The sequence below is a fragment of the Pieris rapae genome, chromosome 12 (genome assembly GCF_905147795.1).
Source record: "Pieris rapae chromosome 12, ilPieRapa1.1, whole genome shotgun sequence".
Lineage (NCBI taxonomy): Eukaryota > Metazoa > Arthropoda > Insecta > Lepidoptera > Pieridae > Pieris > Pieris rapae.
In genome coordinates this window covers 5,282,256-5,295,850 of record NC_059520.1, presented here as the reverse complement: position 1 = coordinate 5,295,850, position 13,595 = coordinate 5,282,256, and the positions used below count along the sequence as shown (strand labels likewise).

The 13,595-nt window shown below is 33.1% G+C and overlaps 1 protein-coding gene across 2 annotated transcripts; it reads right to left on the bottom strand.

The window, feature by feature from the left end:
- Positions 1-5,021: 5,021 nt before the first annotated feature.
- LOC111004425 (leucine-rich repeat-containing protein 40) lies at positions 5,022-13,124 on the bottom strand. 2 transcript variants are annotated; one of them, XM_022275467.2, is made up of 4 exons: positions 6,996-7,290; positions 6,584-6,727; positions 6,222-6,389; positions 5,022-5,957 (listed from the first exon to the last, which is right to left on the bottom strand). In XM_022275467.2, exons 1-4 carry the CDS (start codon positions 7,057-7,059, stop codon positions 5,791-5,793), a joined length of 543 nt encoding a protein of 180 aa, XP_022131159.2. In that variant the 5' UTR covers positions 7,060-7,290; the 3' UTR covers positions 5,022-5,790. The 2 variants fall into 2 exon arrangements, with proteins under 2 accessions (XP_022131159.2, XP_022131151.2); XM_022275459.2 differs by lacking the exon at positions 6,996-7,290 and adding an exon at positions 12,820-13,124 and having other exon boundaries at positions 5,026-5,957.
- Between the last annotated feature and the right edge of the window lie 471 nt (positions 13,125-13,595).

Here is a 13,595-nt window from a genome sequence, read left to right as displayed (position 1 = left end):
AGAGACCTCAGCAGACCAAAGCATTCTCCAGTAAATACTGAAGTCTCTGGAGGTAATTTTATTTTCTGTACAATGTCAAACTGTTGATGGAAAACGCCAATTCCCACACACTCCTCGGGACCGGGTTTGGAAGCATCACAAAAAATTAAATGGTAATGTTTCCATTGGCTGTCACTGTCAATAATATCAGTAAATTTGGCATTTGCAGAAAGATCTTGTTTACTTATACCGAAGTCAAACAAAATAGTAGGATCTAATGTTAATGCATCATAGTTAACACAAAATATAGGAAGGAATTGTGATCTGTGTGTTGGAGCTTGAAGAGCTAAGTATTTTTGGAGACTAATAATAAGGCATGGCGGCGATTTATGAGCCCAGTACGGGTAATTCATACATTCCAACAGAGACCGTAACTTAGAATAAAGAGGATGATTATAGACTTGTAATGCCCTAAACAGGAACCTGTCACAAAGAAATTGTCGTCTGAGGTGCAGGGGAGCTTCAGAACATTCGACCTGCAAAGCGTTAATAGGGCTCGATCTCATAGCCCCAGTAATTATTCTCAGAGCCTTAGACTGGATAATGTTTAACTTATGGAGAGCTACTGCACTACAGGGTTCAAGTATAAATGTTCCATAGTCTAAAATACTCCTTATTAGTGCATTATATAGAAGCTTTAAAGAGAAAGGGTGGGCTCCCCACCAAACTCCAGAGAGACAACGCAGTATATTTAGGATCTTCTCACATTTGGCACTTATATATTTGCAATGAGAGCTTCCTGTAAGTTTCGAGTCTAAAATTACCCCAAGAAATGTTGCTTCACTTTTAACAGGAACTCTAATATTATTATAAAATACAGTTACTGATGGAGGAAGTCTCATACGTGAAAATAAGACTATTATACTTTTATGAACTGAAAGGCTTAGAGAGTTATTGTCCAGCCAGACTTTTAGCAACTGAAGCGAATATGTCATAGTATCAGATATGTTGTCAATAGAATTACCTGAGATATATAAGAGTAAATCATCTGCATATTGGAGTGAGTTAACTTTACCCTTAAGGGAGGCTTCCAGATCATGAGAATATATATTGTAAAGTAAGGGACTCAAAACTGATCCCTGTGGTAAACCTTTCCAGGCAATACGGGATTGGTAGGAATCTTCTGACATTACTTTAAGCATTCTACCAGAGAGAAGATTTATTATGAAACTTATAAAAATTTGTGGGATATTCAAATTAATCATTTTTTGTTTCAGAATTATAAGGTTGACATTATCATAGGCTGCAGACACATCTAAGAATGCTGCTATCACAGGCTTGTTGTATGAAAACGCCAATCTTAAGTCTGTCATAAATATACTGAGACTATCCATAGTACCCCTGCCTTTCCTAAATCCAAACTGGTTTGGAGATAATAACCCGTTACTCTCAATAAACCATTCTAACCTATTTTTAACTAAATGTTCAGAAATTTTGGATATAACTGAAGCTAATGCAATTGGTCTGTATGATGATGGATCATTAATCGGTTTGTTAGGCTTATGTATTAGGATAACTTCGTGGATTTTCCATGATGGAGGAATATTACCTGATGTTAAAATTGAATTAATTAAACTGAGAAAATAAGAAAGGCTGAAGTCATTTAGGTTTTGAAGAAAAGAATATGGAATTCCATCACAACCTGGGGCTGAGTCCCTAAGTTTTGAAAGAACCCCTTTGAGTTCTGAAAGGCTAAACGAAATGAGTGAATCACTACTTCTGTGCTGGGAGAGGAAAGAAGGCTGTGAGTGAAAAGAAATATTATCTATAAATGGCACATATGGTGGAGCTAATTTGTCTAGAAACAAATCAACTGTACTGCTATCCATAAAATGAGATCTAGGAGGTTTAAAGGCAGATCTGAATCTCCGAATATTTTGCCAAACTTCCGATGGAGAAATGTCTGGTGAAATTGAGGCACAAAAAGATTTCCAGCCATTGAATTTTTTTTGCTTTAATAATTTACGTGTTTTAGTTATAAGATTACTAAGAATATTAAAATTTTGTGTTGTAGAATTTTCTCTGTAATTCCTTTCAGATTTCTTTCTCTCCGCTACAGCCGCAGAACACTCACTGTCCCACCAAGGTGGTGATGGAATATACCCATTGCCACTTTTATTTTTAATTGGAAAAACTTCCTCAGCAGCCTGTAATAGGGCTTGTGTTAAAGCTTCAGCACAAAAATGATTATTGCTGTCATTTACTGGAGGTATGGTTGTTAAATTTTGTTGAACTTTATCTCTAAATAATGACCAGTTGGCTTCCTTAAGTTTATATTTAAGACGGGGAGGAGCCTTTGTCTGTTCTCTAATTTTTTGAGGAAATGATACAATTACTGGAAAGTGATCGCTTCCGTATGAAGACGATAGAGTCCACCAGTTTAATGTAGGAGCAAGGGAAGGGCTACACAGGGTAAGATCTGGTGCACTAATACCCTCATGGGGCTGTGTCCTTCTAGTAGGACAACCGGTGTTTAGAAGGCATAAATTATAATCATCTAAGATGTCCAAGATTCTAGCCCCATAATGATCAGACTTAAAACTTCCCCACATAGTATGTTGTGCATTGAAATCTCCCGTGACCAAAATAGGGCGCGGGAGGGAAGATAGAATGCTACAAATATTGTCAAAGACTTCAGTGGAAGGGTGAGGTATATATATATTTACAATACAAATATTATTTACACTAGCAGCAATAATAGAAAATTTATCACTGTGATTAGGGATGGGTATGTGAACAAATGGCACACCTCCTCTAAGAATAAGTGCAACTCCACCATACCCATCTGTTCTGTCTTCTCTAAGACAGATATGTCCTTGAATTCTAAAATTGAATCCGGGACGAAGCCAAGTCTCTTGAAGAGAGACGGCAAATGGTTTGTAATTATTTAATAAAAAAATTAGGTCACTTTTTTTACTATTAATGCTCCGGCAATTCCATTGAATCACCAGAGACTGGTTTTGAGGATGGTCTTGACTGTCCATTAGTTAAAAAACTTTTTGTAGAAGGGGCATCGTTGGACGGTATTTTAATTATGTCAGATTGTGAAAGGTACTGTATTATAGAAATGATGAGATCCTTTGTTATTATTTCTGACAAATCATTATAGTTGTTGAGACAACCTTTAGAAAAGGAAGGAATGTTGCTGTAATCTTGGATAAGCTCTGCATGCGTTTTTTGATCATATCCCTTACTTACATTTTTAGGACGAGCTTTGGGTTTCATGAATACTGTTTTCCTAAATGACTGTGTGGAAGTCTTAGTAGGGCTTGTTAAATTATAGGGACTGGAATAAGAAATATTCGGACCAGAATGGGCCGATGACGCAGAAGCAACAACGTCTGCATAAGATTTAGAAATTGGTGGATGAACTTTACTGGCTTCTGAATATGATATTGACTTTTTAGCCATTGTTTCTTTAATAGCTTTTTGCCTAGCATACTCTGGGCACTTTTTATCCGTTGCAAAATGAGAACCAGAGCATAAGATACACACAGCATCATCCCTTTCAGTCTTGCAACTAATACTTGAATGGTTGTCACCACATTTGTAACACCTTGGAGTGCCTCTGCATTGCATTTTGGTGTGACCAAAACGGCAGCAATTGAAACATTGCAGTGTGGGGTAAATATAAAGGTCTACAGGTAGGGAGTTGTAGCATATAAAGACCTTGGGAGGTAAGATCTTCCCATCAAAGGTTAAGACTACAGTCTCAGTTGGAATGAACTTGGAATTCTCTCCTTCAAAGATTTTCCTGTTTAATCTCCGAACTTTCAAAAGACTTCCACAATTCTGCGGAAGCTCAATGTTTTCTAAAATTTCTTTTTCATCCCATTCACACGGAACACCTCTCACAATTCCCATGCGGGTGATTGTGAAAGCCGGAATAAAGGCTTTGTATTTATTTGTGTTGAGAGATTTATGATTTAAAAATAAGTTAGCATCTTTAAATGTCTCAAATTGCAATGACAGCATATTCCTCCCTATTTTTTTTATACTTCCCTCTACAATGCTTTTTACATAATTTTTTTTAAGGAAAAATCCAAATTGTATGGGGTGAACAGATCCGGTTTGATTTGTTTCCATGATTTTTTGAACATGGACAACATAAGGCGCAGGGTCTGACGCCTGGTAAAGCGACCTAGCAACGCGAGGACTATCTGGAATATTGTTAGAGTGGGCAGCCTCATTTGGGGGTATTTCTGTTGTTTTAACATCAGACTCGATGACTTTAGGAGTTATATTGTCTTTTAAATCATTAGGGAAATTTTGGGAACTTTTTCTCTTTTTTTCATTTCTCACAGATACTCTTTTTCTTTTAACAGACTTCGTGCTATCTGAACAGTCTGTATCAATAATGGAACCTTCCGTTTCCATTCCAGACGCATCGATTGTAACTACATGAGACACCTGGAGGGATGTCCCTCCAGGGTCTTCGGGCTCCATCATGGACGACAAGAGAAAAATTCTTATCTACATATAATAAAATAAAATAACTTACCAGGCTATTAAGACAAACTAAAAATATAAATAATCAACAATAACTACTACTATATACACCTTATAACTTAACTGATCCTGTATTTTTTATTTTAATTTAATTTTCAAAAGTTAAGCCAAAAAAAAGACGCCCGCCTATTTTTACACTTCCCGCGCTTTTTCTATTACTGAGTTAAATATCGGAATTATTTGTTATGACAAGGAAAATGTCCGAAGCAATCGCTGCTGTCATTTTTATTTTCGTATATACGGTGCACAAAGGGTTTATTGACATACTACGTAAGTACGTAGTACGTAACCATTCTTGTTCATGTTAAGGGGAGAAAAACGGTCATTGTTACAAATTTCAAGGTGATAAGAATATTTTTTATTATTTTAATGTAATTAGGAAATTAATTTAATAAAGAAAACAAAATATCTTAGATTTATTTTATTTCCATAAAATATTTTTTATGAACCACGATAAATTACAAACACATTCTTTTAAAAATGTTGTAATGCTTTATATTATGCCAAATAAGAATAAAATTTACAAAAAGCGTGTATAACTCGGATTACAACAAGCTATGACAAAAATAAATCTTTGTTAGTGATTAACTAATTTGAACTTAGTAGCTAATTTTTGTGACTCAATTATTTAAGAGAAAATTATTAAAATATTTATTTTAAAAAATAGTTTTTTAGTACACTGTCACAAGCAACAATACTAATTAAGTACTTTCATATCTTTCATACAAACAAGATCTTATTGTAAAAATGTATGAATTTTATATATATATATAAATTGTAAAAAAAATGTTTTGAAAATTATTATAGCCTAGATGATGTTATGGTTGACTATGCTTAATTATACTTATCACAATCACTTAAGTACAAAAATCTTTGAGCTTAAAACATTAAATCTATGTAACTAGGATTGCTATGTTCATTTACATAATCACAGTTAATGAGGAGCATCCTCTCCTAGGAAGCACCAGGTTAATGTTACCTTAAAAACTGTATTTCTTATTCTTTTTGTTTACTTACTTTGTAAAGTAAAACAGCTCAATAAAGCATGCTTATTATAATATAGCTTTGTAGTCTGCCAAGCTGCAAACCACTATTGTTTGAATACATTTTAATTAAAATAATACAATACAATACAAATTTATCAAAAAATCCATGCTAATATCTAAATAACTATAAAAGCACAGTTTTTAGTAACATTAAGGTCACAATCTCCATATTATCTATTTCCTTTTAGGAACATTCTTAAAGTATAAGATCCTCTTCCCAATCTTCTTTCTGTCGCTCTGACATAGATAGCCGAGGGCGGGAGAGCTGTTTAAGTTCTTCATATGTCCGTGGTGGAAGAGGGTTGTCACTGAGATCCACATATTCAAGTGCCCGAGCCCTCTCTAATCTATTAACATCAACTTCTGAAATTTTAAAAAGCACAGTATTATATACTGAAGCAACTATCATATTTATTTGGATCTAGAGCTTATGTAAAAAGATTACTTGCTTTCCATTTCCAGAGGTAACAAAAGGTTTAAAAAATAAATAAAATTAAATGATCAATTGAAATTACGGTCACCTAAGACAGTAGTGGTAGTATTTTACAATTTAATAACCTCTTGCTATACCTCAAAATTATAAAATAAATTTAAGTATAATTAGAGTAAAGAAAATCATGTATGTACCAATAATTTGATTATGATGTGCGAGTAGTGTATGCAGGCTGGGACACTGGCAGGCTATATGAGGTAGGGCCACAAAGGAGTTATGTGAGATGTCCAGTCGTTCTAAACATGCCAAAGTACAGAGCTCATCTGGTAGTTTGGCTATTTGGTTATTTGCTAAGTTTAAGTCTGTAACAAGCCATGTAAAAATTATATAGGTTTTCACCAGTCTTCAGAGTTTAAAGAAGAAATTGTCAAAAGTATGAGAAACTGTTATATTTTTACCTACAATAAATCCATAATATTACAATAAGAACATACAAGTATAAGAAATTTTATAGTAACTGAGATTTAAGGCCAAAATATTTATTACTTTAACATACCTGTAATTAAACTAAATTTAACAGTAAACTTTGGTGGAATTTTTGTGATAACATTGCCACTGAGGTCACAGCTTTTTAATTCTGTATGCCGCATCAAATGGTACACAGCATCTGGTACTTGCATTAGTTGACATTCTGATAAATCTGTAACAAGATAAAAAGAACTATAGTCATATTTAATAAAAATAGACATTGCAAGAATTATATAATTACACATAAAAATGACAGTATTTTTACATTGAATTAGTTTTAATTATGCTTTATATTAGAAAGGGAAATAAAAAATTTAGATTCAACACCACATTTTATAAAAAGAAATCACCACACAAATCTGATGATGGTTTAGAAATTAAGATGCTTTTGCTCATAAATTATGAAAACGAAATACGAAACTTCATTATAAAACTGTTACCTAATATTTGTGTTTCTTGGGCATCCTCACACTTGAGAATCACTCTAGTGACAGCTAAAGCCATTTGAAATTTGAATTAATATCAATAACTGTCTCAACCCGATTTTAATGAATGCAAAAACGTGTAGGACAAATTATAACTCGGTATTATGCGTAGTTCAGTTGCTTACTACTGAATAGAGATCTATAAATATATCGACTCGTTCTAATTTTGTAATTTACAGACATTCCCACAAGGTCAATTTGGTGTATAGAACTAGTAACTAGTACTCTAGGAAGACTATTAAGTAGTATTTGTAATTTGTATTAGTAGGTATGTCTATAAAAAGCAACTACAACAATATACCGCTATATATATGTATAAATAGAAAACAGAAAGAAAATTCCATGAGTAAATAGTATAAATAATTAATTAATTGAATCAAATGAACGTACAATATAATTATGTAACAAAACTAGAAAACCAGCCCTGAACGCTGATCCTACTAAATTTAGTCCTTAATCAATGAAAATATTTAATATTGGTATGGGTATCTAATGTTTAGTATTATATTTATACTGGCCGGCTTGGCTTAATTGATATTTGACAGTTACTTCGTATGACATCTAATTCTGTCACCTGCACACGTCATAACAATGCTTCGTTGTGTAGCAGCAACTACCTACATGATTTTCGCACGAACAACACTGATAAAAAATGTGAATTACATTTATAGGTTGTCATGTGTAAGTTGGCGTGTGGCAGAAAAAGGTACTAATTTTGACAGTTGTGTTGACAGTTCTAACAGCTTGGTAGCCTCACGTGTGTCGGTGCTAATAATTTGTGTTTTAAAGTGTAAAAATCATTACGAAACATGCCAAAAGTAGTGCGGAGTGCAGCTAGAGAAATTATTCTAGCTGTAAAACGTTTTTGTGAAGAGGAGAAACGTAACAATGGGCCGATTATTCCATTTCAACAAGTGAATGCTCGAACAGCGGCTTTGACAGGTAAAGTATTGCCAGTTAAAAGTGATATTTATATCCCCAAATTTAGGGAAAAATAATAATTGCTTTTGAAAGTAAATGTGATTGATGGATAACTTAAAATATTTTTTGTTTTATTTAAGGTGTTTCTGAAAGAACCGTGAACCGTATAGTTTCAGAGGGAAAAATCATGGAAAGTAATTTTACAGCGAGAACTGAAGTCCCTAATCAAGCAGCTCAAGGACCTTCCACATCCACAGCTTGTGATGACAATTCCACACCAGAGAACACTACTTCCGAGGCTAAGACGATAAAACTAGTCACTCCAGGTAAAAGTAGAAAAAGAAAATTAACTGTTTCTGATTTGGATGACTTTGATCTTTGTGTTATTAGACGCAAAATCCAATCCTATTATTTAAATAATTCCGTCCCTACTCTCAGAAAATTACATTGTGATCTAAAGGCAGACATCAATTTCAAGGGTAGTATAGAATCTCTCAGAAAAATACTACACAAGTTGGGATTTAGTTATAAAAAGAATAAATCCAAAAGGATGGTTCTCATGGAGCGATATGATGTTGTTGCCTGGCGATCAAGATTTTTACGAGAAATAGACAATAATAGAAGGAGTGACAATCCGAGGCCAATCGTTTATTTGGACGAGACTTATTTACACCCTGGCTATAAAGATTTCATAAAAAAAAACAATCTTTCATACTTGGAAACCATGAAAAAAGCAGAATTGTATGAAATTATAAAAACAATCAATCAGGAGAATGTCTACTTAATTGATGAAATATTAAAGAAACATGGTCATAAGGCTGTAAGACTTCCGCCTCATCATTGTGACTTTAATGCAATAGAATTCATTTGGAGTTCGTTCAAAAGAATATTTGCAGACACAAATGTTACTGGCCTCTCTGAAAACATGGAACAGAGAATCCATAGTGCATTTTCCAAAATAACTGCTGAAGAATGGCAGAAACACTGTAATCACGTTATAAATGTTGAAAATAATTATCGTATGACAGACAACCGCCTTGAAACAGTAATGGAACCATTTTTAATTGATTTGAATAGCAGCGACTCAGATTCTTCTGACACAGATGACTCTGAAGAATTCATGGAAGGAATAATGCCTCTAACAGACCATAATTACTATAAAAAATTATTTTTTGTTATTGAGTTTTTTATTTACCTTTAATGTAATATCTAAGAATATCCATCAATCCAAACTAAACAAAAAAAGTGGCAACACAGAGGGTTGTAGGAGGCGCCGCCACTGGAACGCCAACTTATACTTGACAGTCTATACATAATTATGTACTACATTTTTTTAATTTTTGGGGTAACCATTGCGTGGTATTTTGCCTTTGTGTGGGGTATTATAGTTTAATTTGTGCATTTCGTATATTGTTGGATATTCAAACATCAAACATTTATTTCTAATAACTCAAGAAGGTAATTAAGGTGAAAATTTTTAACTTGAGGATAAAATTGAACCGAGAAAGATTTTTGTAAACGTGTGATGATAATTGATAAGTGAGCGACCATTCATTCGCTTAGGTTTGCATTGAAAACTGTTATTGATTTCAAATACAAAACAACTATACGGCGTATTTTAAGAAGCATGGGACGAATATAAAAAGTTCCAATTCAAACGTAAAAGAATAATGGAACCTGTTGATATGGTAGCTCAGAGAGCAAAATTTATTGTAAGGATGCGTAAAAACCCGTTTCTAACTAAAGAACCGTCATCTACCTTGACGAAACATATATTCATGCCTCATATCACATTCAAAAATGTTGGCAGGCAAATCAAGAAACAAGGTATTTCGACATCGGATAGCATCGGTGCAAGATCCTCACGCTGGTGAAAAAACAGGATTTGTCGATAATGGATTCCTTTTATTTTAATCACACTCAAAATCGAGAGGCTCAATAGGCTCTTGCACAAAGAATTAGACGAATGTATAATTGATCCTACAAGTGACGATGGAAGCTCAGACTCGAAGAGTACGACGAAATGAGTGAAGATACATGAAACTACACACTTGTAGACCTCACTTGCCTACTAAAAAAAACTGTAAAATATTTGATGTTTTCTTCATTTTAAGTAGGTACAAACACTTAAAATCGGTCCAGGTGTTCTTGAACTATGGTGTGATCGAGCTGATATTATAAAAAAAAAACAGTCATTGGCTTATAAAAGCTGTGGTCACAGCGTGCTGCGACAATGGCCGGCGATTGCGAGAAGCCAAATAGTAGAATATAAAAGGTTCGTATTTCATATTGTTCCTATCTTTATTATTCCTTTTGAATTATTTGGTAGTAGTAGTTCACTTTATTTTCGTAGTCAAATTATTTCCTCACCTCCCATTTATGTTTACGATCGGAAAGCAATTTTGAATAACTAGCAACACTAGCTACGCGCATTACCAGTGGCACGCTCAGTGCTTACTATTAACATACATACATACATACATAGTACATGTATACATTTAATGTTTTACTTAAATGTATACATGTATTAAATCTATGTATTTGATTTGAATTCCCATTTGAGTTCCCATTTAAGCAAAATTGTCTCAAAGTATGCACCTAGGATATTACCCGTTTGTATATTAAATTTAGAAAAACTAGCAAAAGCAAACACTATAATGTGAGCAGGAATTTCAAGACCATAAATACTTGTGTGGAAAAAAATAGTTATTGTAACTCATAAGGTCGCCATCAATTAAGCTTGGTGACGATGTTATACATTTTTACTAAGATATATAAATCCTTAAGATCTTGTAGTCGTCGTATTTGTGTAACACTTGCGTTCATTCGTATAAAATCTCGATGATAAATTTTGCAACTGTATAATTTTTATTTAATATAATTGTAACATCATTAGAATTTCAAAAATGTTCGATTTTAATAAAAATTAGACATGAGAAGATCGTAAGTTATAACGATAAATCATTTTTTTATGATTCTTCTCATATTTTATCACTATTTAAATAGTGATTTAAAACCTTAATATAAGATGAATTAACCCATAGAAAGTAAGATGTAAGCCTATTAAGTTTAAAGAATAGGTATGTGGCTACTTTTTAGAAAGCTGTTACGTAAACGTGGTGATTAACAAAAGATTGGGATCATTATGATGGAAAATGCGGTAGTTTGTCCACTAATAACCGGTAGGAAATGGCGTGTTTTGTAAAAACCGTTTTTATCACATAGTTATGTCACACATTTAAAACTAAATAGTTATATAAGTTGTTGCTGTTTGTTCCTAGATCCTAAAACCAGCAGCGCTAACAGGAATGAATAGGTTCTTTCTGCGGCTGTTTAAAATAAAAATATGGAATGTGAATTATACTTTTAATTATATTAATTTCAATGAACAAAAGATTGATCTATATCTTTATACTAATTATTCTAAAGTCCATGAGTCAGTTATAAAATAAGGTTTTATTTATTTTGTAGGCAAGGATTTTTTTAAATTTCTACAGATTAAATATTTCAGTTTAAATGTTTCGGTGGGATCATGGCACGGACAAGGTGTATAATAATTTAAGAGTAGTTTCTTGTTGTTTATTCTATTTTGTCTTACCGGAAAAGAGATATATTTATTGGAAATAGGGTTACCTATATCATAAAATATATATGCTCGCATAGTCATTAAAAAGAAATAATAGGCTGGCAAAAACAGTAAATTATATATTGTACCTAAGTGATACGTGCATATTATACGGAAAAGAGAAACATGCTCGACCTCGATCCATCGTTGTCGCAATAAAGCATAAACATATATATACAATAGGTAAAGACACAGGAAGTGTTCTAACATCGAGAACTTAGTCGTTTAAAAAAATAAAAATAAATGTTATGTTTATTGAGATTGAAAGAAGCAGTCCAACACCACATTGAAGCCCATATACATACAAAAATGAAAAAGGTCGTATTATTACAATTATTATATTTCTGTGTGTATCATTAAAACAACATCGAAAGTATATTTAACAATATATGATACATGCATGATATATGTACGTGCCTGACATCTAATAATTCTATGTGTAATTTTTAAAATTTATCAATAAAGTAAACCGTATAGAAAATAAATTTTCATTTGGCATTTATAAATATCCAGTGTTGACAGGTTCTAGTCGCATGGTCATGTCGTCTTTATTTTATTAAAAAATATAATTAATCTGTGTCTAATAACTATTAAATTAATTAATTTTTTATTATATTTATAATTAATTAATTAAAAGCAGTATTTATTTTGATTCTGACGACATTTTGCGGTGTCACAAAATATTTAAATATTTATTTACATATCTACACATTTTCGCTGTTTCTCAATACGCAATAATATTGAATTAAGGCCTAACGACTTGTCTAATTACGCACTGTAGGTCAAGGTCGCATTTGCCGGGTCATCGAAATCCATTCAGCCCGTGAATGAGATATAAATTTAACTAGGAGGGTTAATTAAAATAATGTATGTGCTATTATCGTTATTGCTCTAGATTCATATGATTGCAAAAATGGGTTTCCTACAACGTAGATGTTTATTAGATAAGATACGATGTATTTTGCATAAGTAGGTGAACAAAACATTTTGTTATTGGAAATATAATGCGTACTATATTGTACAAATATATATTTGTAGATGTTTTTTTTACTTTGTTTTTCTTAAACCCTTAAATAGTTGAGGGATTACTATTACGGACGGATTACTATTATTATTATTTTACGAACATAGGTAACTCTTATTACTTATATCATTATGTTTATTTATATAAGGCCAAACTAAAGAATATTGTGTATCTATCTGTTATCTCATTATAATAAATATAACATTTACCTAATTGACTGTTTTCCTGTGCATCCTCACAACGTCCAACAACCCTTATAATTGCTCGTCCAGCTAATCTCGCGCAAATCATCATAGCAGGAGCCCTAGTATCTCCCTGCTCTGCCTCAGCGGGCATCCTGGTATCATTGTATTCCGATGGGGGCCTCATCACTGCACTTGTCACTACACTTGATGTCACTATTGCACTTTTTCAAATTAACTTCGTATTATATGAAAACAAACGATGTAGCAAAACCGTTCCGAAACGCGTAGCGCCTGGCTGAACGGCAACACTGTTAAATTTGAGCGCGGCCTCAACCTGCCTTTATATCTTCGTCAAAACAAAGAAGCATGGCGTGCGAGCGAGAGGCCAATAATAACAAATGTCTCTCCGTCTGCTGCGTAGTTGACGCAAGTTGACTTTTGGCGGAAGCACGAGGAAAATTAATGGAAGATACATCGTGTCACAATACGAATTATTGCCCCCTTTTCAATAAACAATGAACCAATTTAGGCGTCCCCATTGTTTTTACTCTCGAGAGCTCAGGATCTTATTAATCAGATTGTCTTTGTTTATCGCCTAATCGGTGATTAAATTTGCGATTGTTTGTGATGGCTGGTTACAAGTTAAAAACCAATGTTATACAAATTTTATAAATATGTATAATATTGGAAAATTTAGTCAAATAAACAGTGTATCAATGTAATTACTAATTATCTGTGGGATGCTAATCTTTCAGGGGAAATTCAATTGTTTACGCCTATCTGTTAATATGGAAATCTTT

What these genes read in the sequence shown, in the direction of transcription:
- LOC111004425 (XM_022275459.2), bottom strand. Translation starts at nt 12,979, where the DNA reads ATGAGGCCCCCATCGGAATACAATGATACCAGGATGCCCGCTGAGGCA. An exon ending in ACAGGAAAACAGTCAATTAG is followed by an intron (nt 6,728 to 12,819) that starts GTAAATGTTATA and finishes ATCTTGTTACAG; the next exon opens with ATTTATCAGAATGTCAACTA. An exon ending in TAAATTTAGTTTAATTACAG is followed by an intron (nt 6,390 to 6,583) that starts GTATGTTAAAGT and finishes GGCTTGTTACAG; the next exon opens with ACTTAAACTTAGCAAATAAC.